General features: G+C 39.8%; 5 protein-coding genes across 18 annotated transcripts; 2 read left to right on the top strand and 3 right to left on the bottom strand.

The window, feature by feature from the left end:
- Positions 1–204: 204 nt before the first annotated feature.
- On the bottom strand, positions 205–6,010 carry LOC140781905 (transcription initiation factor IIA large subunit-like). Of its 2 annotated transcripts, none has more exons than XM_073128197.1 (11): positions 5,583–6,010; positions 5,266–5,424; positions 5,026–5,181; positions 4,849–4,903; positions 4,673–4,731; positions 4,264–4,389; positions 1,620–1,745; positions 1,475–1,529; positions 1,187–1,365; positions 1,026–1,109; positions 205–490 (listed from the first exon to the last, which is right to left on the bottom strand). In XM_073128197.1, the coding sequence occupies exons 1-11, from the start codon at positions 5,697–5,699 to the stop codon at positions 467–469; spliced, it is 1,140 nt and encodes a 379-aa protein (XP_072984298.1). In that variant the 5' UTR covers positions 5,700–6,010; the 3' UTR covers positions 205–466. The 2 variants fall into 2 exon arrangements, with proteins under 2 accessions (XP_072984298.1, XP_072984297.1); XM_073128196.1 differs by having other exon boundaries at positions 4,843–4,903; positions 5,583–5,893.
- Positions 6,011–6,214: 204 nt separating this feature from the next.
- Positions 6,215–12,192, top strand: LOC140782411 (uncharacterized). 13 transcript variants are annotated; one of them, XM_073128953.1, is made up of 12 exons: positions 6,229–6,397; positions 6,527–6,616; positions 6,776–6,898; positions 6,976–7,143; positions 7,229–7,312; positions 7,450–7,559; positions 8,592–8,654; positions 9,174–9,365; positions 9,477–9,953; positions 10,035–10,154; positions 10,265–10,504; positions 11,242–12,192. In XM_073128953.1, exons 1-12 carry the CDS (start codon positions 6,377–6,379, stop codon positions 12,002–12,004), a joined length of 2,451 nt encoding a protein of 816 aa, XP_072985054.1. In that variant the 5' UTR covers positions 6,229–6,376; the 3' UTR covers positions 12,005–12,192. The 13 variants fall into 13 exon arrangements, with proteins under 13 accessions (XP_072985049.1, XP_072985050.1, XP_072985056.1 ...); XM_073128952.1 differs by having other exon boundaries at positions 11,239–12,192; XM_073128960.1 differs by adding an exon at positions 8,151–8,270 and having other exon boundaries at positions 9,174–9,953; positions 11,239–12,192.
- Positions 12,193–12,557: 365 nt separating this feature from the next.
- Positions 12,558–17,535, top strand: LOC140782414 (protein PLASTID TRANSCRIPTIONALLY ACTIVE 16, chloroplastic). Its single transcript, XM_073128963.1, has 7 exons — positions 12,558–12,619; positions 12,786–12,861; positions 14,695–15,264; positions 15,622–16,080; positions 16,179–16,247; positions 16,582–16,640; positions 16,855–17,535. Exons 3-7 carry the CDS (start codon positions 14,830–14,832, stop codon positions 17,381–17,383), a joined length of 1,551 nt encoding a protein of 516 aa, XP_072985064.1. The 5' UTR covers positions 12,558–12,619; positions 12,786–12,861; positions 14,695–14,829; the 3' UTR covers positions 17,384–17,535.
- An 84-nt stretch (positions 17,536–17,619) lies between these two features.
- On the bottom strand, positions 17,620–21,036 carry LOC140782413 (ethylene receptor 2-like). Its single transcript, XM_073128962.1, has 2 exons — positions 19,179–21,036; positions 17,620–18,354 (listed from the first exon to the last, which is right to left on the bottom strand). Exons 1-2 carry the CDS (start codon positions 20,844–20,846, stop codon positions 17,809–17,811), a joined length of 2,214 nt encoding a protein of 737 aa, XP_072985063.1. The 5' UTR covers positions 20,847–21,036; the 3' UTR covers positions 17,620–17,808.
- A 3,649-nt stretch (positions 21,037–24,685) lies between these two features.
- On the bottom strand, positions 24,686–25,576 carry LOC140781320 (uncharacterized). Its single transcript, XM_073127254.1, has one exon. It carries the CDS (start codon positions 25,574–25,576, stop codon positions 24,686–24,688), a length of 891 nt encoding a protein of 296 aa, XP_072983355.1.
- Between the last annotated feature and the right edge of the window lie 714 nt (positions 25,577–26,290).

The raw sequence follows: 26,290 nt of genomic DNA, 5'->3' as shown, positions 1-26,290 counted from the left end.
ATCTTTAGAAATGAGCAGATGAAGAGAGGATAGAAGAGAGAAAAAAGAGGGAGAAAATGATTAAGATGATAATTAATAGAAGATGAGAGAGTAAGTATCAGCAAACTAATATTGATATAAAACTATTGTTTAATTATATACTAGTATAAAGAGGCTTTTACTAAAATTAATTTATACTTATTACACAAGTATCGAAGCCTACAGTAACATTGAAATTGCATCACTATCAACAACTGGAATGGACAGATACACGAATAGTTGTTCTCACTGTTAAATAAACTTACAATGTTAAATAAATTTAGCATCATCACAGCGGAATCACAGAATAAAGTCCATTTGCTGCAGGGAGTTTTTTTGTTACACACTCCCAAATCTTGATGATGCCAATGCCTCCCAGAATTATATAACATCCTTGTCTCAGCCTAAACATGTCTTAAGCCTCTAAAACAGCTTGTTGATGACGAAATTAGAAGTCAAACTCTCCGGTGGCCTGCAACAATGATTTTCACCAATTTAGTGATTTACATTAGTAAGTCAAATGGAGAGCAGCTGATTGCATTATATTGTTGAATGGGTGTAATGAATCAAGAGAGCCTGGAATGGCAGCAATAAAAAGGTGACAGAAAATCTAATCTAGCAGGTATATGTCTTCTTCTAAAAGGTTTCACACAAGGAATCCAAATTAATCTAATTCTAACCTGTAAGATGTGTGACTTATCACATCATTAACATGAGTTTAGAGAATCAGGTGTCATGTAATGCGACAACATAGTCTGGTATCACCAACAATCACCAAGAAATAAATTATGAGAATCAAAGTTACAAGTTGAAATCTACGGCACAAATTTTGACTCTCTAAGCTTCCGTACAACCTAATATCTGACGGCAGGTCTCTTTGCCTGAAATATGATGCAATCCTACTTTCATCAGACTGCATAAGTCTTGCAATGGCGTAACTCAAACGTTGTTGAAAAATACAAATGGACAACTCTAAAAATTGTCAATGTAACATTAATGCTACACACCTTATTGAATAGGACATCTCTGCTATTTAAATGCATTATTCCATCCTTCAAAGTGCATTTCCATCTGCTTTTTGTCCGTGTCACCTAGTCCGTTGCAAGAAAATGTAAAAATCAGGGATGCAAGGATTAATGTTTGTTTAGAATGTATATCCAGCAATTACCTTGTCAAATTGTGCTAAGACCAAATGTTGTGTAGTAGGCTCTTCCTCCCCTTGTTCAAAGTCATCTAAATCATCATCATCATCATCATCTTCATTAAGTGGAGGCTCATCATCATCCCCTGCTTCATTTTTACCTGGTCTTGGAGTGCCAACAGAAGGGGTGGGAGCTCGAAGTTCCACTAATGAAATGAAACATGATCAGAAATGTCAGCATAAAACAAAGATAAAATGTTTGTCAAAGATGACAATATTCTATATGTGACACGCAATTCCAATGCAAAATTTTACCAGGATCTCCAGGAGTATTATAGTCTTCAGTAGGAACTCCTTGGAAATTGAACACCTTCAAAATGAGAAAACAAAGCCATTAAAATGAAAAAAAAGGGGAGAAAGGAAAATACATGATTGTAAGTCATCTGAATCTTATTAGTACATCATAGTCATCATTGATTCCGTCCTGCTGAGGAAGCATTGGAGCAGTACTTGCTTCTTTCTGGGACAGCTTATTAAAAGTTGCAGCTTCTTTGCTGAGTGTTGATGAACTATGAATTAGGTTTACCTGATTCATAAGAACCAAGAGATCAGAGTTTTTATGGCTCTATCTACAGCAGCTAAACTAGAAAGTCAAATCATTGAAGAAACTCCAGTACTGACTAAATTTAATGTACTGGTTCAAATCAATGCACTTAGTAGGGATAAAGTCCCAATACAAGAAAGACTACCAGCTGAAAATCTTAAGAATGCACATAAAATCCATGTCGTATTAGTAAAAGCCTGATGCAAATGTGATAGGATTGAATTGTAATAAAAGAATACTAATTTATTCGTCATACAATGTCTTATAGGTGAAGCACATATTAACTTGATTCTAAGTAACGTTGGCCATAAGCTGCTTATTAACCCGTTTCGAAATAATTAGTTCAACAATTACTAAGCTCGTTCATCGAATATATGCAGGGGCACTGTAAGTAACATATTATGGAGGAAAGTGGCAGTAGGATATCCCACATTTATGAGAACTACTCTTGATCACACCACACAAGGAGTTTAGGGACACATGGCAAGAAAGTTCTTGCAAACATACAACTTTTTTATGGCAGGAATGGGAAAGAGTTAAAGTGTGAAGGGTTATGTTAATGCCAGATTATACTTTAAAGAACAACAGATGTCTCTTTTGGACATCCATTCACCCTGACAGTTTTTCTTAACTTGCCAAATTTGTCCTTTGGATCCTCGCTATAAGAAACAAAATAACTCATTGTTACATGTGCTGATGTAATCCCATAACATGATTGCAGGCACAGAATAAGTGTTCAGCTTAAAATGTTTGTTGCTGTAACAAGCACTTGAAAATGATGGATCTATGATACGAATCTCAGAGTCATCTCCAAATACTTCAAGGTATGGCAGTGTATTCTGAAGGACAGATCTAGCAAACAGATGTATAACTGTGCCGATAACATTCTTATAAAAAGTAGTAAGTAGGTAGGAAAATAAAATTCTAAGTTTATTGGAGAAGTGTTCTAAAGTACGGATCTTACCATGGTTAGCAGGATAAACTAATCCTGATCAATTGGCCCGTAGAATCAGCCGATCCCAATTCGGATTAGGATCGGTGGGTTTAAGTAAAGAAGTGCATGCATGAGCTAGGTTAATACTTAAAAGCATGGAAGATGGTGAGCATGAGATGGTTGATTTGTTCAAGTGTAATAACTAATCTCCACTCGAGGATAACACAAATTAGTAGTTATTCTTGATATATGTAGTGAAGGTGGTAATAATTAATTAAAGTGACAACACTACATTGAGTTTGCTAATTAGTTAGACTATATATGATCTCTTAATTACATCCTCCTATATATAACCAATTGGGTCTAAATCTCTCTCTTAATATATGTAGAATGGTTGATTAAAAGATAAATTCCTAATATAGAATGCTCCTTATTTTTATATTCTCTTCTTATTATATATATATATATATATATATGCATTATAGAATATCATGTTTACAGTTAGGCTAGAGAATAAATCAAAGAATATCAATAGCAAGTCAATTAAGTAAGTCTTTCTTTTTTTTAAAAAAAATTAGGGTTCATATGTAAATAATTATTTTCTTTTTTGTCATTTTTAAAAAATTCCTGTATTTAAAAATAATATTTAAAATTTTACGTAATTAAAAAAAGTCTAATTAAATTCAGATGACCGATACTGTCAATCCGACCGATAAGTATCATTTCTTTGGAAGGTTGATTTCAATTTTTCGAACCTCGAATTTTACAACTCATCAATAACATAGTTCAAAAGCCAGAGCTAGATTTGATAAATAGTAGAAAGTTCATGGGCCACTACACAAGCACAAAACCTCAGATAGTTGATGGAAAGCCAACCAACATCGTAGTAACACATAAAATCGTATGAAGAGTACTTCTGAAAGGCACAAGAACATAACATGTTTTTATATCCCCATCATTAAAGAACATATGCCCAATTGTATACAAATGGGCTCATTCACTTGAATAATCCGTAGACAGCATTAAGAAAGCTTTTACAAACTCAACAATTATGTGAATGCTTTTGAAGTTGATAGAAAGCCAGCCAGCATTATAGTAACACATAAAATCGCATGGTGAATACTTCTGAAAGGCAACAACACATCATGTTTTTACATCTCCATCACCAAAAAACATATGTCCAGTTGTACAGGAATGAGCTCATCCACATGAATAATCAGTAGAAGGCATTGAGAAAGTTTTTTGACAAACTCAACAATTACGTGGGCAAAATGACTAGTGTCACAAAATAGAAAGGTAATGCATGGTATTCATGGTTTTGGCTTGAAATAATGCTTTAACACACAGAACATGACCTAAAAAATCTTCTGTTGATAATTCTTCTGCACTAAAGCAAAATTCAAATCATAAACATTTCAGTGATGGAAACAGCATGGTGCTATAAGCAATAGTGACCTTTAGCATGAAAGCAATCCATAAAAGATAAAAGAGATGGGAGAAGAAAAGAGGAAAAAAAGGGAATATAGGCAGTGAACTACAAATTTGCAGTTCAATATGGGAAAGTACCTCGGGCAAAAAAAACTCTATCATCACATCACTGCTTCCATCTTGCTGTGGCATAAAACCAGCAGAACTTAAATGAGAAGGATAATCATCCCTTTTGCGTTTTCCAGGCGGCACCATGAAGAAGTCCTAAATATCCGAATCCAGAAAGGTTAATACAAATTATATCTTATTGCCATTTAACAACCTGATTAGGGAATGCCAATATTTATGGGAAACAACAGTGCATTACTTTTTAAATATTCGAGCCATGGTATAGAAAATGAGCTTCTTGAAAGAGACAGGCATTATTTCATAATGTAAAATATGTAATTACTGACTACATAATTTTTCCTAGGTCTTGACAGATTGTTCTCCAAAGGTGACCAAAAGTTTCCAGAAATGCCAATTCATAGCACGAATAGCAATGCACCTGTGTTGTTGGTTGACGGGGTGCTCCTCTGTCCAAGTCCTCACGTCCTTCCACATAAGCTGAAATCAGATCACCAGAAATATCTCATTACTCTTGCTGTCAACCTAGAAATGCTTCACTATTGATAGGTGAAAGATTACAAGACATTCTGTATATATCAATGAACTTACACTTACCCACGTTAACATCAACACCCAAGGGTCTTTGACTCATCCAAGGGGAAGGTGGTTGCTGCAACAGCCAAAGAAAGTAATCCAACAATAAGAAGCAAGAGATAATCAAGAATATACTCTACATGTTATTCATCCAAATCTATCAAATCGGGCCAACTAGCTCCCCATAAGTTGGCATACCATGTAAGGACTGGGCCTTCCAGATTTCAGATCAACACCATTTCTAGTATCACTCAGCGGGGAAGGAGCATAATCCGAGGGCCCTGTGGGGATGTTATACGGTGACTGATCAATTGTTCCTGGTAATGGCGTTTGTATAGGGGTTTGCAAGGGAGTCTGCACTCAAAAATCAACAAAATGGGAAATTTATTAAGGGGTTCTTCGAAATTTCACATCTTTTTTGATGTAGGAAGTACTCACCGGCGGAAAGAGCATCTCAGCCGTAGGAGTCTCGTACTCCTCTGCCGGGCCCTCGTACGGAACATTCAAATCATGGACCGGACCGGTGGGCTTTGGAAGCGACGACCTATCAATCGTGCCACTGATGGCTCCGGACTGCATCATCTTCATCTCCCACAACTGCAATTTCAGTTTTTCCCTAAACTTATAAGCCGAGAAATCAAACCACACAAAAGAAATAACCCATGGATACCAGCAATCGCACCCAAGAGCATATAAAGAAATCAAAAGAAATCATATAACTGCAGATTGATTCGAGTGATGCAAAAAGAAGTTACCGCTTGGAGCTCGTTAAGCACGGCTTCTCCGGCGCCGTAGCTGATGAACTCATCCCGGACCTTGCTGACAACGTCGTCGATGACATGGATGTACACAGTGGAGACGTTACTCGCCATCTCTCGAAATCAATGGTGGCCGAGAAGGATTCGCGGCGGGAGGAGGGCAACGAAGAGCTCGGAGAAAGAAGAAGATTCGATTCGGGGAAGAAAGGAGAGTATTCAAAGATTCGAGGCTTTGTGGAGAAGGATTTCTAGGGTTTCGAGCTCCGCTTCCATTAGAGGGGGGGGGGGGGAGCGGATGGGTCGCGGACGAGAAAGCCGAGAATTAAGAGAAGAATATAAATAGGTTTGCATCCGTAAAGAGTAGTGGGGCCACGTGCCGTAATCTGCACACCAGTTGAGAAGTTAGGAGGGGCGCCGTCCGCGACGGCGAGCTGGTTTCGACCGCCTTACACTATTAATTGGTATGTTTTTTTTTTTGATAAAAATAATTATTGGGAGGGCCATGCAACTAATAATTATGCTAGTGGGCTATACCAGTTAGGCTGGAAATAAAAGCCCATAAGAATAGCAGTTAGTTTACAACGTGTAGGCCCAAGCCTGCCCATTACTCCCATATGGGGATAGAGAGAGGGCTATACCATTTGAGATCAATCCGACCAAGTTGGACCGACCTCCGAAAGCAGTTTGGGCGGAAACCCTTGCGGATAAAATTATACTATTTGAGGCTAGCTTCTCTTTCCTCTTCCCCCATCCAAGCCGTCTCACAGTTGGTCTCCAAACCCTAGTCGAAGATGTCCGGCGGATTCTTCCGGGTGAGCAAAATCCGCATCGATCTCTCTCTATTATTTGCTCTTCCCTTTCTTTTGTTTTTCTAGCTCGTGCTTTTCGCTCTCGTAGCGAGTTGATTAGGGTTTTTAATGGTACTTTTTCTTAATTTCTAGGGTACCTCCGCGGATCAGGACACTCGCTTCTCCAACAAGCAGGCGAAGCTGCTCAAGTCTCAGAAATTTGCGCCGGAGCTCGATCATCTGGTCAGTGCACGGTCGATCCAACTCTTGGATTTATGATCCTTACCTATATCTTTTGTTATTATTGCTGGATATATTGATTGGTGCAGATTAACTGTTGTATTAAAATCCTTTTTATGTTGTAAAAGGTTTGTATATTGAGTATGCCAAGGCAATGTTCAGGTGGATATGTCGAAGGTTAAGATGGATGTGATCAGGCCTTGGATCGCGACCAGGGCAACAGAGCTTCTAGGGTTTGAGGATGAAGTCCTCATCAACTTTGTATATGGACTTCTTGATGGAAAGGCAAGATTTGGATCACTGCCTTGTGCTGTCTCCATCTAGGATGTTTTATTAGATTATTAACTGCAAAGTCCTGACAGGAAGTGGATGGGAAGCAGATCCAGATCCAGTTGACTGGATTCATGGAAAAGAACACTGGAAAGTTCATGAGAGAGCTATGGGGACTTCTTCTAAGTGCACAGCAAAATGCCAGTGGTGTTCCGCAACAGTTTTTGGATGCAAAGGAAGAGGAGACTAGAAAACGACAGGTTCATATTGTTTAGCCGGTGAAATGTTTTCTAAGTGGTTTGTTTCACACTTATTATGCCTTTAATGTATTAATTTTGTCTATAGGCAGATAACGATAGGATTACCCAGGAAATTCAGAAGAGAAGGGAGAAAGAAGGAAGGGAGGTTGACCAAGAAAGGCAGCACATGGTAAGTTAAATTTGACCAAGATATATTTTTAATTATCGGTAATTTCTTTTTGTTGTGACTCTGTCTTTTTCATGCCATTCAGCTTGCTTCTCCAATTATTTTGGGTTCATATCATTCTTTACCTCAATCTACTGTAGGATGGGGAGGCTAAACCTGTTCCCACCTCGGTTTCAAAGTGGAGTTCTACTGGTCAACCAGAGGAAGAGAGAGATGTGGATGTTAGACATGGTTCAAGAGAAAGGAAGCGGTTAGTAACTAAATGCCCGGCATTCTCTTTTAGGTTCACTTTTACTCTCTTGTGTTGGTTGGGCAGCTGTTCTTTCTTTTTCCTATTGGCCTTCTCTTTTGATTTGAAAGCATACAATCTGTTTCCCATGCTGTCAAAGTAGGTTGTTTCATAAAGTTTTTATTCACGAGGACAAAGCTAATCGGCATGCTTAAAATAATGTGCTACACGACTAGCAATTGTTGATTTGTGTGTTCATTTGTTCATATTTCAACCATTACAATAGATCTTTTTCTGCAATTTAGGCATTTCCAACTATTTGTAGCATATGCTCTTTACTAATGGTTCTCATCAAGGATGGCCGTGCCACAGGCACGGACCATGCCGACCACTGGCCGGCACAGCACGTGCTACGACACTTGCCGGCCATACTGTAAGATGGGGAGAGAAAAAGATAAGAGACTACTCACCTTCACTGTTCACCGTCGCCACTCGTTGCCGTCGAAGCTCGCGCTGCTAGATCTGCAATTTAAGTTTTTTTTTTTAACCGACTCGACCCAATCCGACCTGACCCTCTCTTTCTCTCTCAACCTTTCCTGCTCCTCGGGCTAGGGCACTCGACGGGGGTGCGAGTGGCGGCGAGCGGTGTTCGCAAGATTAACGATGAGGTCGATGGCGAGCGGCGAAGCTACTATGAGGGATGTCGTGCGGCACCCTTCATGCCATGTGCCGGTACGCCGCCTGCACGACCATAGTTTGTCCTCACTTCTCATGAGATGAAAGTTGATTAATAGTTTTTTCTAGGTTGGCACATGAATTAGTTAGTTGTTGGATGCTCTGCGTTCCTTCTAAATGAATATCATAGGTGCAAATTAGATGCATTAAATTCTTTTTCTTTTTTATCATGCTAGTATTTTTCCATGAACTAATGTATCCTTTAGTTAGGCTTTCCAAATTTTCGACTTTAGATGATTGTGTCCTATGCATAAACATTCTTTTATTGGTGACATCACAACTTACATACTAATGTTTATTCCCGTCATCTCTTTGAAGGCGCTCATCTTCAGAAAGTGGTTCTCGTGGCAAATCGTTCTCCAAATCTAGAAGCTACTCGAGGTGCCTCTTTTATCCTCTCAAAACTTTAGCTTTCCTTTCCAATCAATACCTGTAGTTGCTTAGTAGTATTAACTCTTAAAATTTTAATGCCTATAGTAGAGATATGAAACAACTAAAGGCTTGTATGCCAGTTTAAGAAGCCATGATTTGACCATTTGTGTCTTTGGCCATCTATTAAACCATTTGGAAGTTGTTGGAAAGAATATTCTAAAGGAAGAATTCATTATGTACAACTTCGATTCACATTGTTGTGATTTTTATGAGTTTGTAAATATGATTTATTTGGTTTTTATTGGTTCATCTTGTCTTTTAGGTAAATTTTGTATCACCTTCTACAAGTACTAAATAATTGGATTAGTTTATGTAGACATTTCCAATCAAGCCTGTTAAGTTGGGATTAATACTTGCTTCATTCTACCTTTTAGCCTTTTACATTTGTTGATCAATGATAAAGTGTTCACATTTTTACATATAGTAATTTTTTGTTATTTGAGATAATGCTTAATGCTATTCTCTCAGGGAAGCTCGAAAATCAAGAAGCATATCCATCTCATCTCAATCTCGTAGCCATTCTCTTTCCCCAAAGATACGCTCTCGATCTCCACCAAGGCGGTCCCTTTCTTCTGAAAGGCAGTGTAGCTCTCCACATCATTCCATATCTCCACCTCGGAGGCATTCACAACGAGGCATACGATCACCTATGAGGCGAAGGTATCCCTATAATAGGCACAGATCACCATCTATATCAAGACGTAGATCTCGTTCTCCATTTAGATGGATATCTCCTTCTACACGACGAAGATCTCCACCATTGCGTCGCAGGTCTCCTTCTCCTATGCGTCGGAAGCCACCTTCTCCATTACGTCGGAGGTCACCTTCTCCTGTACGTCGGAGGTCACCTTCTCCTGTACGTCGGAGGTCACCTTCTCCTGCACGCAATAGGTTGCGTTCTCCTGCACATCGCATGTCACCTTCTCCTCGTCGCTTGCATCGTGGGTCACCTACTCCTATACGAGACAAGTTGCGTTCTGTTGTACATCGCAGGTCACCTTCTCCCCTCCGTTTGCGGCGTAGGTCGCCTTCTCCTGTACGACGCAGGTCGCCTTCTAGATCACCTGGTTTTGTGCGCCAGAGGTCTCCTGTCCAACGCAGGTCTTCATCTCCAACAAGACGTGGTTCACCATCTCCTTTGATGACAAGATCACCACAACAAAGGTCTCCAAGGCATCAAAGGATGTCACCTCTGTCTTCACCTAGAAGTCGTGCTGCATATTATCGTACATCTCCACAACAAAAGAGGTAATGATAAGTTTTAGCACTTCATGCTTTGTTTTTCCTTGAATAAATATTTTGTATAATTGAAGTTTAATATTTGTGCAGGAGTCGTAGTCCATATAGGAGTCAGAGTCCATCATATCGATCTAATAGAAGTGTGAATGGGGAGATTGATAAACGCATTTCTGGTGTTCAATCTCGTCGAGATGAGGGCACAGCTCAAAGGTGCTTCTTGACATAGTCCCCTTTTGTTTTCTCTCTCTCTCTTTTGCATCTTATTTGAAGGGGAAAATACATTTTCATGGTACACATCCTAACTTGTGCAATCCTGACAGAAGCCGAGATAGAAGATCATCTATTCATCACACTGATGGTAGAGAGGTAACTGAGCCTGCTGATGCAAAGAATAAGGTTTCAAACTCTGTATCACGCAGCTTTGCAGAATCTTTAAGGTCTCCCAACCATGATTCAGGCAAACAGGACATCAGTAAAAAAGAACATGGTGTACTTTCACAAAACTCTCCATATCAATCAGATTCACCAATCCTTCTACCAAAGGTTCCATTAGATGATAGGTGTGTCTCTATCATTTTTGTGATACTTATTTAGTACTTCATTTTGCTATGCTGTCATATTAATTGTTCATACTATTTTGCTCGTCTGAAGATCTCGCATCTTTTTTACTAGTCCTGTTAAATAAAGCAGGAAAAAAATGCTTCATAATAACTGTCCAGAAATATATAAAGAATGGGAAAATGCCTGTCATGGTAGGTTCCATTTTTTCTATTCTATCTTCTTTACAAATAAATTTAGAGGATGCATCCAGGCCTGTTTCCTCCAGGAAAAATAAATAGTTATCTACACATATACATCACTAAAGCTGATGATAATGACTATAGAGAAAAATAGTTGTTCTTCCAGCTGATCATCTACTTGTTATACTTTTAGCTAGTCAAAGTTGACTGGGTAATCTGGCATTAGAATGAGAGAATGTTTTCTTTCTTATTATTCCTTTGTCCTGAAATATTTGCTTCCTCTCATTTGTTTTTTGTCATTTTTGTTCCCTTGGCGCTTATGAATTTGAAAGCTATGAGGTTATATAAGCGTTTGTCCCATTAATTTGTTACTCACAACAATTCAAAGTCCTACCTGTCACTGGATGGGCTGATGATTTTGACCAATAATTAGGGTATCATAAGGTGCATATCGTCAGATTTTCTTTGTCTGACTTGAATTATGTTAATGAGTTCGTAGTCTTTAATATTTATATGGATTATCATCTGATAGGCATATAACTAAAATTCTGTAGCAGTGATATGGATCTTCACAAGAAACAAGTACGACGACCTTCGCAATCATCAGAAGAAATAGTATATGGTCGTGGAAGGATAAGTGAAGAAACACACTCTCATGATGGTGTCTTTGGTACACAACAATCTATTAAGAGTCCTGTGAGTGGTGCAACCTCTTTGGAGAAAAGGTTGAGCAATGGGCTGGTCATGAAGAGTTCTTATGTGAGAAATAAATCTCACTCAAAAGTTTGTGAACATAGGGAGTCAGATTCTGAGACAGACTCTTATAGGAAATCAAAGAAAAAGATAGATGAAAGCAGCCAGGTAGATTCCATTGGTTCTGGTTCTGCAGAAGCTGATATTCCAAGAGAGAGAAGGATGGAAAAGCAAAGGCATAAAAAATCCAACAAAAACAGAAGAAATTTGGATGAGACTTCTGACTCAGATTCCCAGACAGACGATAAGGAGGCCAAAAAAAGAAGGAAAGACGAGAAAAGGTTGCGGAAGGAGGAGAGGCGCAGAAGGCGTGAAGAGAGGCATCGCAAAAGGTTGGAGCGCCGTGAAAGCAAAGGAAAATTGAAGTCCGTGGCTACTGTTACTCCCCCTTCAGATCTTGATAAAAATCATTATGGTTCTGATGAATCAGATGGTGGTCCTGTCATAAAGAAGGTTTCTGAAACAACTTACAAAGCAGAAACGGAATTCCAGCAGAAGAAGCTTGAGATCGAGCTGCGGGAGAAAGCTCTTGAATCTCTTAGAGCAAAGAAGGCCATTAGTCGTTAAACTACTTTTATAATGGATTTTTTCTCTTGGTTTTAGGCTTCCAGTAACTCTTATTATATGTTCTGTAGAGTTTTTCGACTTTGTTAAAGATCAGTTTATTTTACTATATAGCAGAATGTTTGATGTTAAACTATATTTGCTGTGGCAGTTGAAGTGGGTAAATGAGGATTCCTGAGCTGTTTTCTTGATGCACCTTTGTTCAGACTTAGCTGCTAGAGATCTGGTAATGTTTGCCTTAATATTGTTTATTGTCTTATAGGAGCTTTAATTTATTGGAAAACCGAACCTGCAATTTATTTTTTAAATCTTGGCCTGTCCTAATTGGTACCGTAAATATATCATCATATTCCATCATCTTATTGCACACTAATTCTTTTCCTCCAATTAGAATTCCTGTCAGAGTTCATAGCAACTATTTATCCTTTTCACATTGGCTTAAATACAAATTGTCTTAAGAATAATAACTTTTATTTAACAATTGAAGTATCTGGATGCCTTGATATGTTGAAATTGAAACTGAATGAATTTTGTGGTTGACTGATAGATGAGAAATGTGTGAAGTAAGACCTGGTAGAGCTGGCCTTGTGATGAACCACATTTAAAACCTCAAATCAGGTGAAATGCTGCACATGCTTTCTGGTGTCCCTTAGAAAGATTTACTAGATAACATCATGAAGATATTTAAAAATAACTCTCTCATTGGATTTCATTGTTGTTGGTTTAACATCTTGAATTATTAGCAGATCAATTCTTATTTGTGAGTACTATCACTACATTTCAGGGTGAAACAAGCTTCTGTCTCCTAGCTTCACATTCATGTCAAGCTGATATTTTCCTTTGACTGAACTCATCCCAAAGTATGTATATTTGATGTTTGCTTGTTTGATTCTAGAAGTTAAGTTGGTAATACCTTGGTCCATGACAAATACATCAAAGTTAGGGACAAGCAAAATCTTTGTGGCGTCCATCATTTTTTTAGAATGTAAATCAATAATCTGTTGATGGGCTAGGATTTGAGCGCTTGAATAGGGAGATACTATGCATATCTAGGCTGTGAACTTTACTATTCATATTGCATTTGCTGCTGAGCTGCAAACCGGTTTTGGTGTTGATTCCTTACCCACCTTCCTTGAATGCAGATACCTGTTTTGAGTTAATTCTAGCCATTATGCAGAGAAATAAGCTATTTCTATAGAAGCAACAACCACGATATCTAGTAAATTATGTAAGTCTTCTCTTCTGCTAGCCCTCTTCTCTCTTCCCCTCCTTTTCAAATCTCATTGAAATTTATGGTCTTTAGCATTCTTAGGTTCATATAAGCTTTAGAAGTTAGACCTATTTTCTAAGCTGAATTTTTTAGGATATTACTTTTAAAATTAGTAGGGAGTATAACATAAGAGGAGTGTGTCTATGCCATTCTAACATGTTCTCTGCGAAGCAGTTAGTAAACCATACGATTGTTGCAAACAATTGATGTATTACTCCAAACACTTGTAGTTTTAGGACATCGTGCAAGTTTGACGGTGCTTTTTATGCTATCAATAAAGAATTTCCTCAGATGTTTTCATATCTGGGTTGAATCATATGACTGTTAAGCACTAGCCAGTGCTGGAAATTGATTTTGTTATGGCACAAGAAAGATCATTAACTGCTTTTACTTTTTTTTAAACAGTAGCTACTTATGCTTATATTGGGACCAAAACTTGAGAAAAAAAGATGAGAGTATGTAGCCATCAAGTTCTGCCACTTTAGGCAATTATATGCACAGTTTCTTTAAGAAACTCTGAATGTACATAGTTCCCCCAAGTAGTGTTAAATTGTATGCGTGGGTATGATCTATCATCTGTTATGATACAAGCTTTCTGATAGTGCTTTTCTGTAGATGAGTTGCAAAATTCGATAACTTCTGGCTTGGTGCATCTATTGCATTTGATGCATTACGATGGTTGAAAGTCCCCTCTTTTCATGCCATTCTATTACTGAACTCCGGCTGGTTATTTCATATTTGCTGCAGAGATACTAGCTATATCATAAGCATGTCAGCTATCAAACTTTTGCTAGGTGCATATCTTTTGGGTTTGCATGTACGACTCGACTACTTAGAATAGTTTTAATTGCCCCTACATTTCTTCTAGGTTGGATAATTTGCTTTTGGAGTTGGAAAACAAAATCCCATGAAATAATCGAAATTGCTCAACTTTTTTCATGTCTCTAGACTCTAGGGAAGGAATTTTTGCACTGCTTAGCAATATAAAGTTGGTTTCTTCTAGGGCTTCTACGTGTGAGCGAATTACATTGGTTATCTGTTCACCGAAGGGTTTTAGGCTAAGTCCTCGGGTAGTTCCATGTTTCTCCCCCGTATATTCTTTTCAGATAGCTCTGGATAATAAGATTGTACCCAAATAAGGGCAAGAAAATTATTTATACCTGAGCAGGTTATTTTTGGTCCACATGGCTGCCACGTAGCCACATTGAATAGAAATGCTATCGCTTTTTCAAAAATAGTGTTTTATTCAATAATAAACTTTAATTTGAAATTAAATTGGACGCAATGTTTAGTACGCATACCTACTTTCGTCATTGTGCCACTTTGGACAAGTCGGCCCTGGGGGATGGATAGTCGAACGTCTGGTCTATAAATTGTCTCTGGTGATAAAATAATACTACGTGGCCTCATTCTATTGGCCCAGTTCTGCTGCATCCCATCCGGAGATACACGACTGGCATCTCATCCTCATACTCAACACCCAATTCGAATCTACTCCCGAACACACAGACCCAGGAGAGACCCAGGAGTCCTCTCTCTCTCTCTCTCTCTCTCTCTCATGGCTCCTGCTCTCACCTCCCATTCCTTTCGTCTCAACTCCGGCCTCCGCCTGAAGTCCAAAAACAAGAATCCCAAACCAACAACAACCGTCATCTACGCAAAGCAGAACCCTTTTGGATTCGGGAAAGCCAAAGAGAATTCTTCCGAAGGGGAAGCCGGAGCTGAGGCGCTCAAGAGATCGAATCCTTTCAATTTTGATTTCGCTAAGGCTCAGGATGTGAGGTCTCTCATACCGGTGGTCACCTCTCCTTCGACCTCGCTGTTTCAAAGCCGGGGACGAAAGGACCCACAGACGGTGTTCGTCGCCGGTGCCACGGGGCAAACCGGAATTCGGATTGCTCAGACCCTTCTTCGGCAAGGCTACACCGTGAGAGCCGGCGTTCCTGATCTCTCTGCTGCTCAAGAACTCGCTCGCGTCGCTGCAACTTACAAGGTAAGACGATGTGAGCATCGCTTCCTATTAGGAAAATTTGAAACATAGCACGCCCAATGTCAATGCTTTCTCTTTCTTTTTCTCACTATAATGTGTTTGATAATGTCGTTGATCCTTACCAATTCCGAGGTGGCAAGTATAATACCGTAATATATGCGAAAATAGTGAGAGAGAAAAAAAAAGGTAAAATATATTTTACGAATAGCAAAACTGCAGGGTTCAAAAATGCCAAATCGCTAATATACATGATAATACGAGGGCCTCATATGCAAAATTTCCCAACTTTTGATGGCGTAACGGCGGATTTTTTTTTTTTTTTTTCTTCTTCTTCTTCTTCTTCTTCTATTTCCCATGCAGATCATCTCGCCTGCAGAGTCGAAACGGTTAAACGCGGTGGAGTCGTCCAACGGCGAGCCAGAGGCGATAGCGAAGGCCATCGGCCCCGCCACGAAGGTGGTGGTCACCATTGGGCCAGCCGAGAAGGGCCCCACAGCCGAGGTCACCACCGACGACGCTCTCCAGATCGTCCGCGCCGCTGAGCTAGCAGGTGTCGGCCACGTGGCGGTGGTCTACGATGCCGGATACGGTGGGTCCACGTACAACGTGCTGGACGGCATCACGTCCTTCTTCAACAACCTCTTCGCGCGATCCCAGCAGCTGACGCTGACGGAGTTCTTATCCAAGGTGGTGGAGACGGAGGTGAGTTACACGCTTATCAAGACCAGTTTATCCGAGGACTACTCCGAAGAGAGCTCATACGGATTAGTGGTATCCGAGGAGGGGAGCACTCTTGGAACACAAGCCGAGTACTCCAAGGTTAGCTCTAGATCATGGCTTAGCTTGGTGTTGGAATATAGCTAGCTGCCTGGAGAAGAAGTTTTGATATCTATATACGCATGGCTGCAACTTTACAGGTTTCGAAATCTCAGATTGCGGCGTTTGTCGCTGATGTTTTTTCCAATACATCAGTCGCAGAGAATAAGGTGCATCTCTTGCAATAATTAGATGGACATTGGATTTAATTATTGTTTATTTTTTATTTTGATGTCAAAATTAACCTTTTAGCTACGTATACTTCTTTAATAAGTTCCTGGATCTAGTAAAAGATAGCGAAAGTTACAATTAGAGAATGCTAGTAGGAGTTGGACAAACAATGGCATTCAAAATTTTTGGAACGGTCTTATAAATTTATTGTTGTAAAACTCGTTCTTGTGAGGGATTAGGAAGAGACAATTATAATCAGCTTCTTTTTGTGTATAATTACTTTATAATCAGCTTCTTTTCCTCTATTTTAATTGTAATTCTGCTATTTTTCAGGTCGTTGAAGTTTCGAGCAGCCCATCAGCCGCATCAAAGCCCATTGTTGAGATTTTCAGGTGATTAACTACCACCCTATACTTGTTATTTTAGGGGATTTTTGTTTACTTTCGCTTCCTTTTTTTAACTTCCAAATCCTGCCGTGAGGGAATAATCCTTTGCTCACAATTTGAGGATGCAACAATTCATAGAAAACTGCACTTCTATTTATTATTCTCTGATAGATCTGACCTGAACTTCTGTATGATAAATTATTTCTCCCTCACTCTTCAGTACCATTCCTGAAGATGGAAGGAGGAAAGCATATCAAGAAGCTTTGGCGAAGGCAAAGGCAGAGGAGGAAGCTCTGATAGCTTCGAAGAGAGCTCGTGAGGCTGCAGAGGCTGCTAAGAAGCTTGAAAAGGAGGTGAAAAAGTTGTCTGAGAAAGAAGCTCAGGCTGCTAGCCTTGCTGAAGAAGCCCGAGAAAGAGCGGAAGCAGCAGGATCATCACTAGAGAACATATTGAACAGAGCTAAGGGATTTAGTGGAGACTTCTCCTGGGAAAAGTTGAGTTCACAATTGGCAACTGCAGTTGCTCAAAATACTGACTACAGCCCTATAACACAGATTGCCACCATAAGAGGCCAGGCCAAAGCTCAAAGTTTGCCTCGCCAAAAGGCAGTCATAAAACCATCCCCTCAGAAACCGAAGCCATCTAAACAGACAACTCCGAAACCTAAACAGACAAATCCAAAACCAGAGGTAAAAAAAGCTTTTGGTGGTCTCTTCAAGCAAGAAACCATTTACATAGATGATGATTGAATCATGAATTCTTTTGCTTCATGGTGCTGTGCTCAAGGCGCTTCGTGTTTTCTGGAATCTAACGCAAATTTTGTACATCGATGTTCAACCATTTGCACCTCATTCTGTTGAGAGTTGAATAATTATTGAAATGATAGCTACCTCCTTGCACATTTCTAACTCAAAGCAGGTATATCTGGAGCGAACAAACACCACTGCTTAGTAACAGTCAACCGCATTCCGGAAAGTAGAGGAAGGAAATGAATGAATGACTTGCATTGCCACTGGAATGATGATACAAATTCTCAAATTCTACTAAAATAACGAACACTGACTGAACTTATCCTGTGCCCCAACCCTTCTCTAAGATTTCTATAACCTGATAAAAGGATTCCTAATGAAAAAAAAAAATAAATAAATAAAATAAAACACTGTTGATTGCTAGGTCAAAGTAAAAGCGGTGGAGCTTGTATTTTCTGGGTGATTTGCTGTAACTCTTCTACCATATCTTGGAGTATAACTGGCTTACATACTACACCATGCACTCCTTCCTGAAGGCAACGTTCCCTTGTGTCAGCATCGGTCTTGGCAGTCAAGGCAACAATCAGAGGACAATTTTCTATCTGAAGCTTCTTAATGCGAGTGGAAATTTCAAGTCCATTAGCCTCAAGAATCTGTAGGTCAATTAGTAAAAGGTGGAATTTGTTGCCCTTCAGATGCAGCATCTCCAAGCAGTGGTACCACGATGATGCTATCGATAATTGACACCCTATCTTTTCAAGAAGCTTTGAAGTAATGGATATGTTATATTGATCACCATCCAGCATGAGAATTTTCATCCCTATAAATGAGCATCTACTTGTGTCAAGCTGCATATACCTTGGGTAAATCAGTTCGTTCCCTGATTGTCCTCGCTGCAATCTGATAAGCAACTTCATATTTCTCTGTAGATCTGGTGATAACGAGGAAATTGAAAAACCCCCATGCATGAGCTGCACAAATAAATCACACATCAGCCTCCACGAGAAATGTCTCAGGTTAGAATGGATTAAATGCCAGAAGATTTATTAAAATTCCAAGAAAACAGGGACTGATACTAAAAGATCTTTTGCATTTCCTCATGCTTAGCTCACTAGCTACATATTGTCGAGTTTGTCATCTAATTAAATAGTTCAATTTTTGTGCTAACCTCTTACAAGAAGTAAAATTACAACTATTTCCAGGGTCTGAGAATTAAACATCGGAGGCAATTTAAATACTTAGAAATACTGATAATACAATGGAAATCGTGGATTGGTTTCAAAAAGGTATAAAAATATTCTCTGAAGTTATAATAATATTTACCATTTTGTAGTTCATCCAAACGTAAAGAATCTACAGTACTTTATGATAACAATGAAAATGATAAGAAAAGAAAATATAACAAAGTTACGACCATATGGTGCTCTTTGAAGTTATTGTCCACCATATACAGAATTGCACATGAACTTTCATCACATGCCAATTCAACAAAATTCTAGATTCATAGAATAAGCAATTCGATGAAAAGCCAAAATAATATATAAGCATGCTTTCTTCTACTCCCTAATGCGTTCAATTTTCTTTTCAGTCATATTTCTTTCGCATCAATCCTGTTTGATGAATAAGTTAATGGAATTATTAATGTTGACCTTGCATAGTGAGAATAGGTTTTGGAAGCACAAAATCCCAGATTCAAAGAACAAGTTTTGTATTGCCAGAATAAGATAGCTCACAGTAATGGATAATTAAGGTAAAGAAGCGCTTCATATGAGCTGAAGTAACCAAGAGAACTTACTCTTGCCAGCTTCTCACAGATTCGAAGATTACGGGCATGGCCAGGAACTCTGTCTCCAGGCTTCTCTGCACCCTTTCTATTATTCGTTGTAAGTAAACAAGTTCTCCTGACCTCAAACTCTAATTTAATCATAACGTTACTAGCATTCTGCTCCCCCGATATGTGATTGGTTTCGAAGCTTCCAGCTCTAGAAGCACCTTCTGCAGAAACTTGAAGGAAGACAGTCCCTCTATCCCCAAAATCCAACGCACTCCTCACCATACACAACACGGCCTGAATTACCCGTCTTCCATCACCAACCACAGGTCCGAGTTTTTCCCCAGAAACAGAGAATTCAAATGATACACCTTGGCAAGCACACAAAATCCTTGATGTGAACAAAATTTCCTCTACTGCAAATTGGATGTGAAATGGCCGTAATTTGAGCTCCAAATCCAATTTCTCATTCTCAAATTTACCAACTTGGGCAGCTTCTTCCATAAGGGAAGACAACACAAGCCCCCCTCTCACCATGGCCATCTGCTCTAAGCTGAGCTTCTCCAGCTGCAATGGTGAGAGCATAGCAGCCATTGAACGAATCGGCCCAACCAATTTCTGCGTCATCATGCTCTGGAACGAATCCCGTGACTTCTTCGCCAGGACAGCTTCTTGGTTCGCTAGATCCAATGATAGATTCTGCTCCAGGAGCTTCTCCCTAATAAGCAGGGACTCTTCAAGAACAGCAGCATGCGAGAGAGCAGCCGTCACCTGGTCGGCGACCACTTCAATAATCTCAAGCTCATAGTCTGTCCAATTCTTGTTCCCACGAGGGGGAAGCACCAGGACAAGTATAGCGTATGCCTGCGAATTCTTTACAAGTTCTGGCTTTCCGCCACCCTCACCGAATTGTAGCAACGGCAACCTTTTTGCGGCTGCCGAGCCAACCGGCGTCATTGTCCCAGTAGCGCTTGCCACCAAAGGAGAATTGGATTTAAGTAACACGACGCCTGTGGTTTTAATGACCTCAACGACGTCGGGATCGGCGGAGGCGATTGAGACCAGCTCGAGCCAGTGGGGCTCGGGATGGAGCCGGTGGGTGAGGGACATGGAAGAGGGGGTCATCGGCATCCAAATTGCACAGTCTTGAAGGAAGAGCGCGTTGGAGAGCTGGATCAGGGTTGTCTCGAGAATCGTGTGGCGGTCTAGCGTGCGGCGGATATCCGCCGTGAGCATCCGCACGTGAAACGAAGCAGCCTCTTGCCGCCGGATGAGCCCCAACTCGCGATCCAGATCCCTGGCCTTCTGGCGAAGGAGCCCATCCCTAACAAAGACACGCAGCATCTGCGGGATCAAGGGGATGATGGAGAAGGCGGTGGCGAGAGAGACCAAAGCAGTGAGGAACTTGAGGACGGTGAGGGCGAAGAGGAAGACGAAGGAGTTAGTGAAGGTGGCGACGAGGTGGGTGAGCCCGCAGAGAACAATGAACGCGCCGAACTGGAAGATGATCCACCGGAAGGGGAAGATGGCGGAGCAGGTGACGAAGAAAAAGAGCTCGAGGGCGATGGAGAAGTAGGCGAGCGCGATCATTAAATCGCTCACCTTCTGGCATCGAAGGATGTTCTCGACGCTCAAGAGCAGGGACGGGTCTTCCTCGCAGCCGGCGCAGCTGGCGTAGGCGGACGCTTGCATGATGTTCGACGAAATGCCAAGGCGGCGAGATGGGAGAGAAGAAAAGCGGTAGCATACTGGAAGCAACAAAAGAATAGAAGAAAAAGGAAGAAAGATAGAAAGATGGAGAAATAAGTGTGTGTGTGAGAGAGAGAGAGAGAGAGAGAGAGAGAGAGAGAGAGAGAGCAGCTGGGGACTGAGCTACGTTCAATGGATCGGTGCCCACAAAGGAGGAGGGAGTTTTTGTAGTAATGTATTATTGTCTCTCACGCTGTCATGATTTGTCTCTTACGGAGTACCAGAAGAGTCTGTCTGACAGAAGTCCGAGGAATGGGCAATAGTTATGGTCTTTTCACACCGAAAAGACGGGAAGGGATGCATTCAGTCAGAGGAGCCAGGAGCCAGGAAGAAAGGGGATGTATGAAAGAGAAACTCTGGGCCATGGCGTCATGGCCCACGTCACGTGATTGGAATCCATACAAACTATAAAACTAAGACTCGGTACTCCGTACCTTTTAGTAGCACTGGCTTTAACTAACAATTTAAGTAATCTTCATTTAACACCGTTTACCGTTTATGCCCTCGTTTTCCTCTGTTTTTTTTATTTATTTATCAATCTGAGTCATATTTTATTATTATTATTATCATATTTCGTTAATTAATCTGTTAATTGAATTCAATCAAACCCCTACGTTAAATTCATTATATTATAAAAATAATCTTTATACTTAATTGACCTATACTCAAATCAACTAAACTTTATACATCATATATAACCAAATCTAAATACCAAATTCATAATATACCTCAACTTAGTATACTAAAGAAGTACTAGGTTAGATTCTGGATCTTAGGCTAATTGCGCTCTAAATTGGTGAAGATTAATTTGCCTTTTGGCTTACCGTTTTTTAGTCATTTTAATAAACTAAATGTTTATAGTTGATAAAATAGTCTCTTTTTATATAACTCTCTCTAATAATGTTAGTGTAAATTTAACCCAGAATAATTCTTTTGCACGGATTTGATAAAACATATATCTTGATCTATAAATAGGCTAAAATAGAGAGTATGAACAGTAAATTTATCCCTCCTGCCAAAAGAAATCTAATGCGAGAGATAGACGAAGGCCAGATTGGGTCTAGTGCTTAGTTGGGCCAATTGGGCCCATATTGACCAGTAGACCACAAAGTTGGGCTTTTTGAACGGGCTCGTTCTGAGCAGACTTGACCGCAATCGACCTTCAAATCTCACAGGTTCGAGGCCCTAATTTACAACCAATGACATGATAGATTCTAAATTTAATGCTTAAACTTAAGCTGCACTGCAATAGATCTGTAATTTTGTGGCTAAACATGTGAATGTGATACGGGTGTATGAAGTTGTTTTGGTGGTGGTTGGGTTAGTAAGTGAGGTAGTAGTTGTTTGATGTTGTTCTGCTTTGGGTGTGTGTTGGTTAGTTGGTGGAGTAGTGTGGTTTACTTTGTTAGGGTATCCTGCTTCTACTTTGGAGCCGAGGTAGTTTAGTTGTTTAACTCTCTTGTTTCGTAGTAAATCAAAGCCCTTTTTTTTGTCTTGTGTTAAAAAATAATAATAATAATAATTAAGGTGCTGCTCTTATACTGATGTTTAAGCTTTGGTATAAAGATGTATATATGTATACATGAAGATGCATGCATTTGATTGGAGATGCACTTGATGAGCATGTCAGTGAAATTGCGTGCATGCATGACTATGGTTCTCCGCCTATTATATTTGAAGAGAGAGAGAGAGAAAGAGAGAGAATCTACCACATCCTGTGAGAGGATTAAATATAATGCTCAAGTTGTCTGTTGTTCTAATCCACTAATTAAACAATAATAACACTGTACAGTACTCTTGATTCCATATTCTCTTGAGATAATTATTAAGCATACACGCACTGTACCACAGCATCTCCTAATTAAGCTCACTAGAGAACTCATCTCCTTCAATTAATTAAACTCCCCCCCAAAAACCTCATTTTCTCATTCCTTTGTTCAATTGTATATATATATATATATAGAGAGAGAGAGATAGCCTGTTGCCCTACAAAATAAACATTAATAAAGAGAGTATATCCATGGCTACCATGTGCTTCTCCATCACCAGTCACATACCTTTGTACTTTCTCCACATTTGTACCTGTTCTCCCCACTGCACAAACTTGTCCAGTAGCTAAACATCCCAACGCTGCAACGCAAGACAAGACAAAGCCAGTCCGCCCTAGATCTCCTTTATGACCACCCCTTACACACAAACAGTAGTCTGTGGAGAACCAAACTCTCTTGCACCATTTGGGTAACTCCCATCTTTACAACGCTTCTCCCCACACTCTCCTTTCTCATCCTATTCTCTCCATCTCCATCCTTCTTGAGGAAAGCAGTTGCTGGGTATGTTCTTGAATTCTCTGTGGCCCATCATAAAAATCTTCTGAAAGCTGCCATTAAGTCAAAGTTGACACACATAAATATATATATGTGTATATATAGGTAGCTAGATTTGTGCGCTGATAGGTCTATCCAGGTATCCTGCATGTTTTCAAGTGCTAAGTCTTCTTTCAAATCCATGCAGAAGAAGAAGATGAAACAAAAGGAGATAAGCGCATAATGCGGGTGAGGTTATGCCTTGTGGATTAGTAAAATTGAATGATTCCATGAAGTAGTTGGGGTTTCTGTGGCGTGTGAAGCTTTGGGAAGGGGGAAATGAAAAGGGAATATAAACAGGTGAATTTATGGAGAAGAGGGTTTTGGCTCATGGTGGAATACTATTAGAAAAGGGTATCCATGTACTGATGCATTCAGAGCGCATATATCCTAAAACAGACTCACATGCATGTGGTTTACTTCTAGTGTTGGAATGTGTCAGTGACTGGAGCTTGGTAAGCAGGAAAGAAGACAACCCTCATCACTTCCCATGCACTTCAACTACTCAGTGCTTGCTCTTTATACATCATACATCAAACATCATACATATTCATACATCATCATCTCTCTATCTCTCTATCTATAACAATACACACATCAGGAGGGTAACATTATTTGTTAGTGGAACACTAATAATTAATGAATTCACTCTTTCGTATGACTTAAATCCAAGCTTGACAATCATACAAATACAAGTTAAATGTGAAATCATACCATTTATAATTAATGAAACTGCCACCTTGTTACCCTAATGTGCAAGATATCAAAACACAAGATCAGAGATAAGAATATACATTTATGCATATAATGACTCTAGATAATGCAGCAAAGCAAACACATAATTGATCGATGTACTTGTCCTTCAGAGGATACAATAAAAGAGGCAAAACTAGAAAGTGAAGAGAGGACAATATTTCTGCAATTTTCTTTTGTAAAAGGACCGATCGACCTGACTTTAATATTATGTTAGAATAGTCATTACTATATTTTCAGCAATGTCGGAGCACATGTATTATGATTAGTTTCTCGATATATCACTTATATTACTCTTGCAAGATAAATAGCTAATCTCATCTAGAAACATAACTTCTAATTATCTGAACTTGCCTTGGTCCATAAAAACAAGAAGTAAGATGCTTGGTATACGACGTTATAAATTGTACTCAATTTTTCTCTTAAAATTGAAATTTTTCTAAAATGTATCTCACAGTGTCTATCTCATGGTTACAATTTGTGATATGAAAGATACACGCTCAAGGCAATCGATTTGAAAGATGAAACATGGTCATTGACCAAAACATGAGAAGAAAAAAAGGGGAGACAGAAAAATATCAAACGTTTGAGGAGGAAACATACAGATGAATATGCATGAAAGCAAGACATAATTTTCACTTAGTCACAAGAACGGCTCCGGCCTTACTACTTAACTTTTGGGGGATCTCCGAGCCGGAGCTCGAGATCTAGTTCTTCAATAGGACTAGGGCAAAGTTTTAGTACTCCCGGTGGTGGTTGTTGTTGTTGTTCTTGTAGTTGCCGATTGCTTGAAGAAGGTTTCACATAGAAAGGTAATATTGTATCAATTCTTCTTCTCTTGCTACAAGTGAACATCTCATCATCGTCGTCGCCGGAGTCTCTTTGTAATCGGCATCTCACTTCCCCTATCTTTGAATTATTATCTCTTCCATCTCTTAATCCTGGAACGGTAAGTATCTGTTTGGGTATTAGATTTTTAGTGGATAGAGCGGTGGATGAAAAGGATTCTTTTTGGATATCTAGGATCACAGATGAAGAATAGGAAGGAGAGATCAAGATGTGCTGCTCTCTCCAATTATTTTTTGCCGATGAAGCTGAGGCTTTAGGAGGAGGGAGAGGAGAAGCAACAACACCACAGATAGAATTAGGGTTAGGGTTACAATTGTACATCTCGGAACCAACCTGAGGAGCATATGGTGTAGCTTGTGATGTGCATGGATTGACATGGTGATTCTGATCAACTCCATGATCATGGGTTTCATCACTAGGAGGACTTGAGGATGATTGCTTGAGCCTCGCCCGGTCTCTCCGGTGCACGTTCATGTGACCGCCGAGCGCTTGTGCCGATCGGAATTCTCTTCTGCAGAAGCTGCACGAGTAGGACCTTGGAGGCCATATGCAACCACCCAAGTGGCCGGCAGAGTCTTCTGCAAAGGCCTGCTCTTCCCATGACTCGCTGTGGGAGGAGCCGACGGCGACCCTCGTGATTCCAGGGTTGAGGAAAGGCCTTTCGCTTGACTTCCTTCTCGCCAACATCCAATACCTTGTTTGATCCATGGTGCTAGCTCTTGAGTCTTACGGAGATCTGAGGGAAGGGGAGATCGAACTCCTGGATGATGCTAGCTAGCTGAGCTAGATGTGTGTTAGTGAGGATTTTGTTACCTTGTTTGATCCATGGTGCTAGCTCTTGAGTCTTACGGAGATCTGAGGGAAGGGGAGATCGAACTCCTGGATGATGCTAGCTAGCTGAGCTAGATGTGTGTTAGTGAGGATTTTGTTAGATGGATATAACTAGATCGTGAAAAAGCATCTATATATCCAAGTTGGAGACATAGAAAAGTACATGGAAAATCTGTGCAGCGAAGATAAAAAGTCTTCTGGAGATTGGTCATGTAGATGAATATGTTTATGGAGCTATCTATGCTTTTAATTGTCTGATGAGTTTGTTATGCATCCATCCAATAGTAGCTACTTGGGAGGGTCTTCTCACAAGACAGCTCTTGATGTTAAGGACAGAATTAATTATATTATTCTTTTGTTGAAAAAAGAAAAGAGAGTATATATATTGTTGAAAAAGAAAAACGTACACTTTTGACAACGCCAATATGATAAATAAACAACTTCCTAACTACGAAACAGCCTAATCTCGATGACCATCATTCTAAGTGGTCTCTTACACTTCAACAACAGTCATAATTTAGTATCTCACTTTGATCAAGTTCAGTTTTGACAATAGATCTATGTTCTCGAATTGTTTACTTCTTATAATAA

Source organism: Typha latifolia, chromosome 2, assembly GCF_019914945.1.
Source record: "Typha latifolia isolate L0001 chromosome 2, TyphaL0001v2, whole genome shotgun sequence".
NCBI lineage: Eukaryota > Viridiplantae > Streptophyta > Magnoliopsida > Poales > Typhaceae > Typha > Typha latifolia.
This window is presented reverse-complemented; position numbering and strand designations above follow the sequence as displayed.

What these genes read in the sequence shown, in the direction of transcription:
- LOC140782413 (XM_073128962.1), bottom strand. Translation starts at nt 20,846, where the DNA reads ATGCAAGCGTCCGCCTACGCCAGCTGCGCCGGCTGCGAGGAAGACCCG. An exon ending in TCTGTGAGAAGCTGGCAAGA is followed by an intron (nt 18,355 to 19,178) that starts GTAAGTTCTCTT and finishes TTATTTGTGCAG; the next exon opens with CTCATGCATGGGGGTTTTTC.
- LOC140782411 (XM_073128948.1), top strand. Translation starts at nt 6,377, where the DNA reads ATGTCCGGCGGATTCTTCCGG. An exon ending in ACCAAGAAAGGCAGCACATG is followed by an intron (nt 7,313 to 7,449) that starts GTAAGTTAAATT and finishes AATCTACTGTAG; the next exon opens with GATGGGGAGGCTAAACCTGT. An exon ending in AAATCTAGAAGCTACTCGAG is followed by an intron (nt 8,655 to 9,173) that starts GTGCCTCTTTTA and finishes CTATTCTCTCAG; the next exon opens with GGAAGCTCGAAAATCAAGAA.
- LOC140782414 (XM_073128963.1), top strand. Translation starts at nt 14,830, where the DNA reads ATGGCTCCTGCTCTCACCTCCCATTCCTTTCGTCTCAACTCCGGCCTC. An exon ending in CACAAGCCGAGTACTCCAAG is followed by an intron (nt 16,081 to 16,178) that starts GTTAGCTCTAGA and finishes GCAACTTTACAG; the next exon opens with GTTTCGAAATCTCAGATTGC. An exon ending in CATCAGTCGCAGAGAATAAG is followed by an intron (nt 16,248 to 16,581) that starts GTGCATCTCTTG and finishes GCTATTTTTCAG; the next exon opens with GTCGTTGAAGTTTCGAGCAG.
- LOC140781320 (XM_073127254.1), bottom strand. Translation starts at nt 25,576, where the DNA reads ATGGATCAAACAAGGTATTGGATGTTGGCGAGAAGGAAGTCAAGCGAA.
- LOC140781905 (XM_073128196.1), bottom strand. Translation starts at nt 5,699, where the DNA reads ATGGCGAGTAACGTCTCCACTGTGTACATCCATGTCATCGACGACGTT. An exon ending in TGATGTTAACGTGGGTAAGT is followed by an intron (nt 4,732 to 4,842) that starts GTAAGTTCATTG and finishes ATCTGATTTCAG; the next exon opens with CTTATGTGGAAGGACGTGAG. An exon ending in GAGATGTCCTATTCAATAAG is followed by an intron (nt 491 to 1,025) that starts GTGTGTAGCATT and finishes TCATTGTTGCAG; the next exon opens with GCCACCGGAGAGTTTGACTT.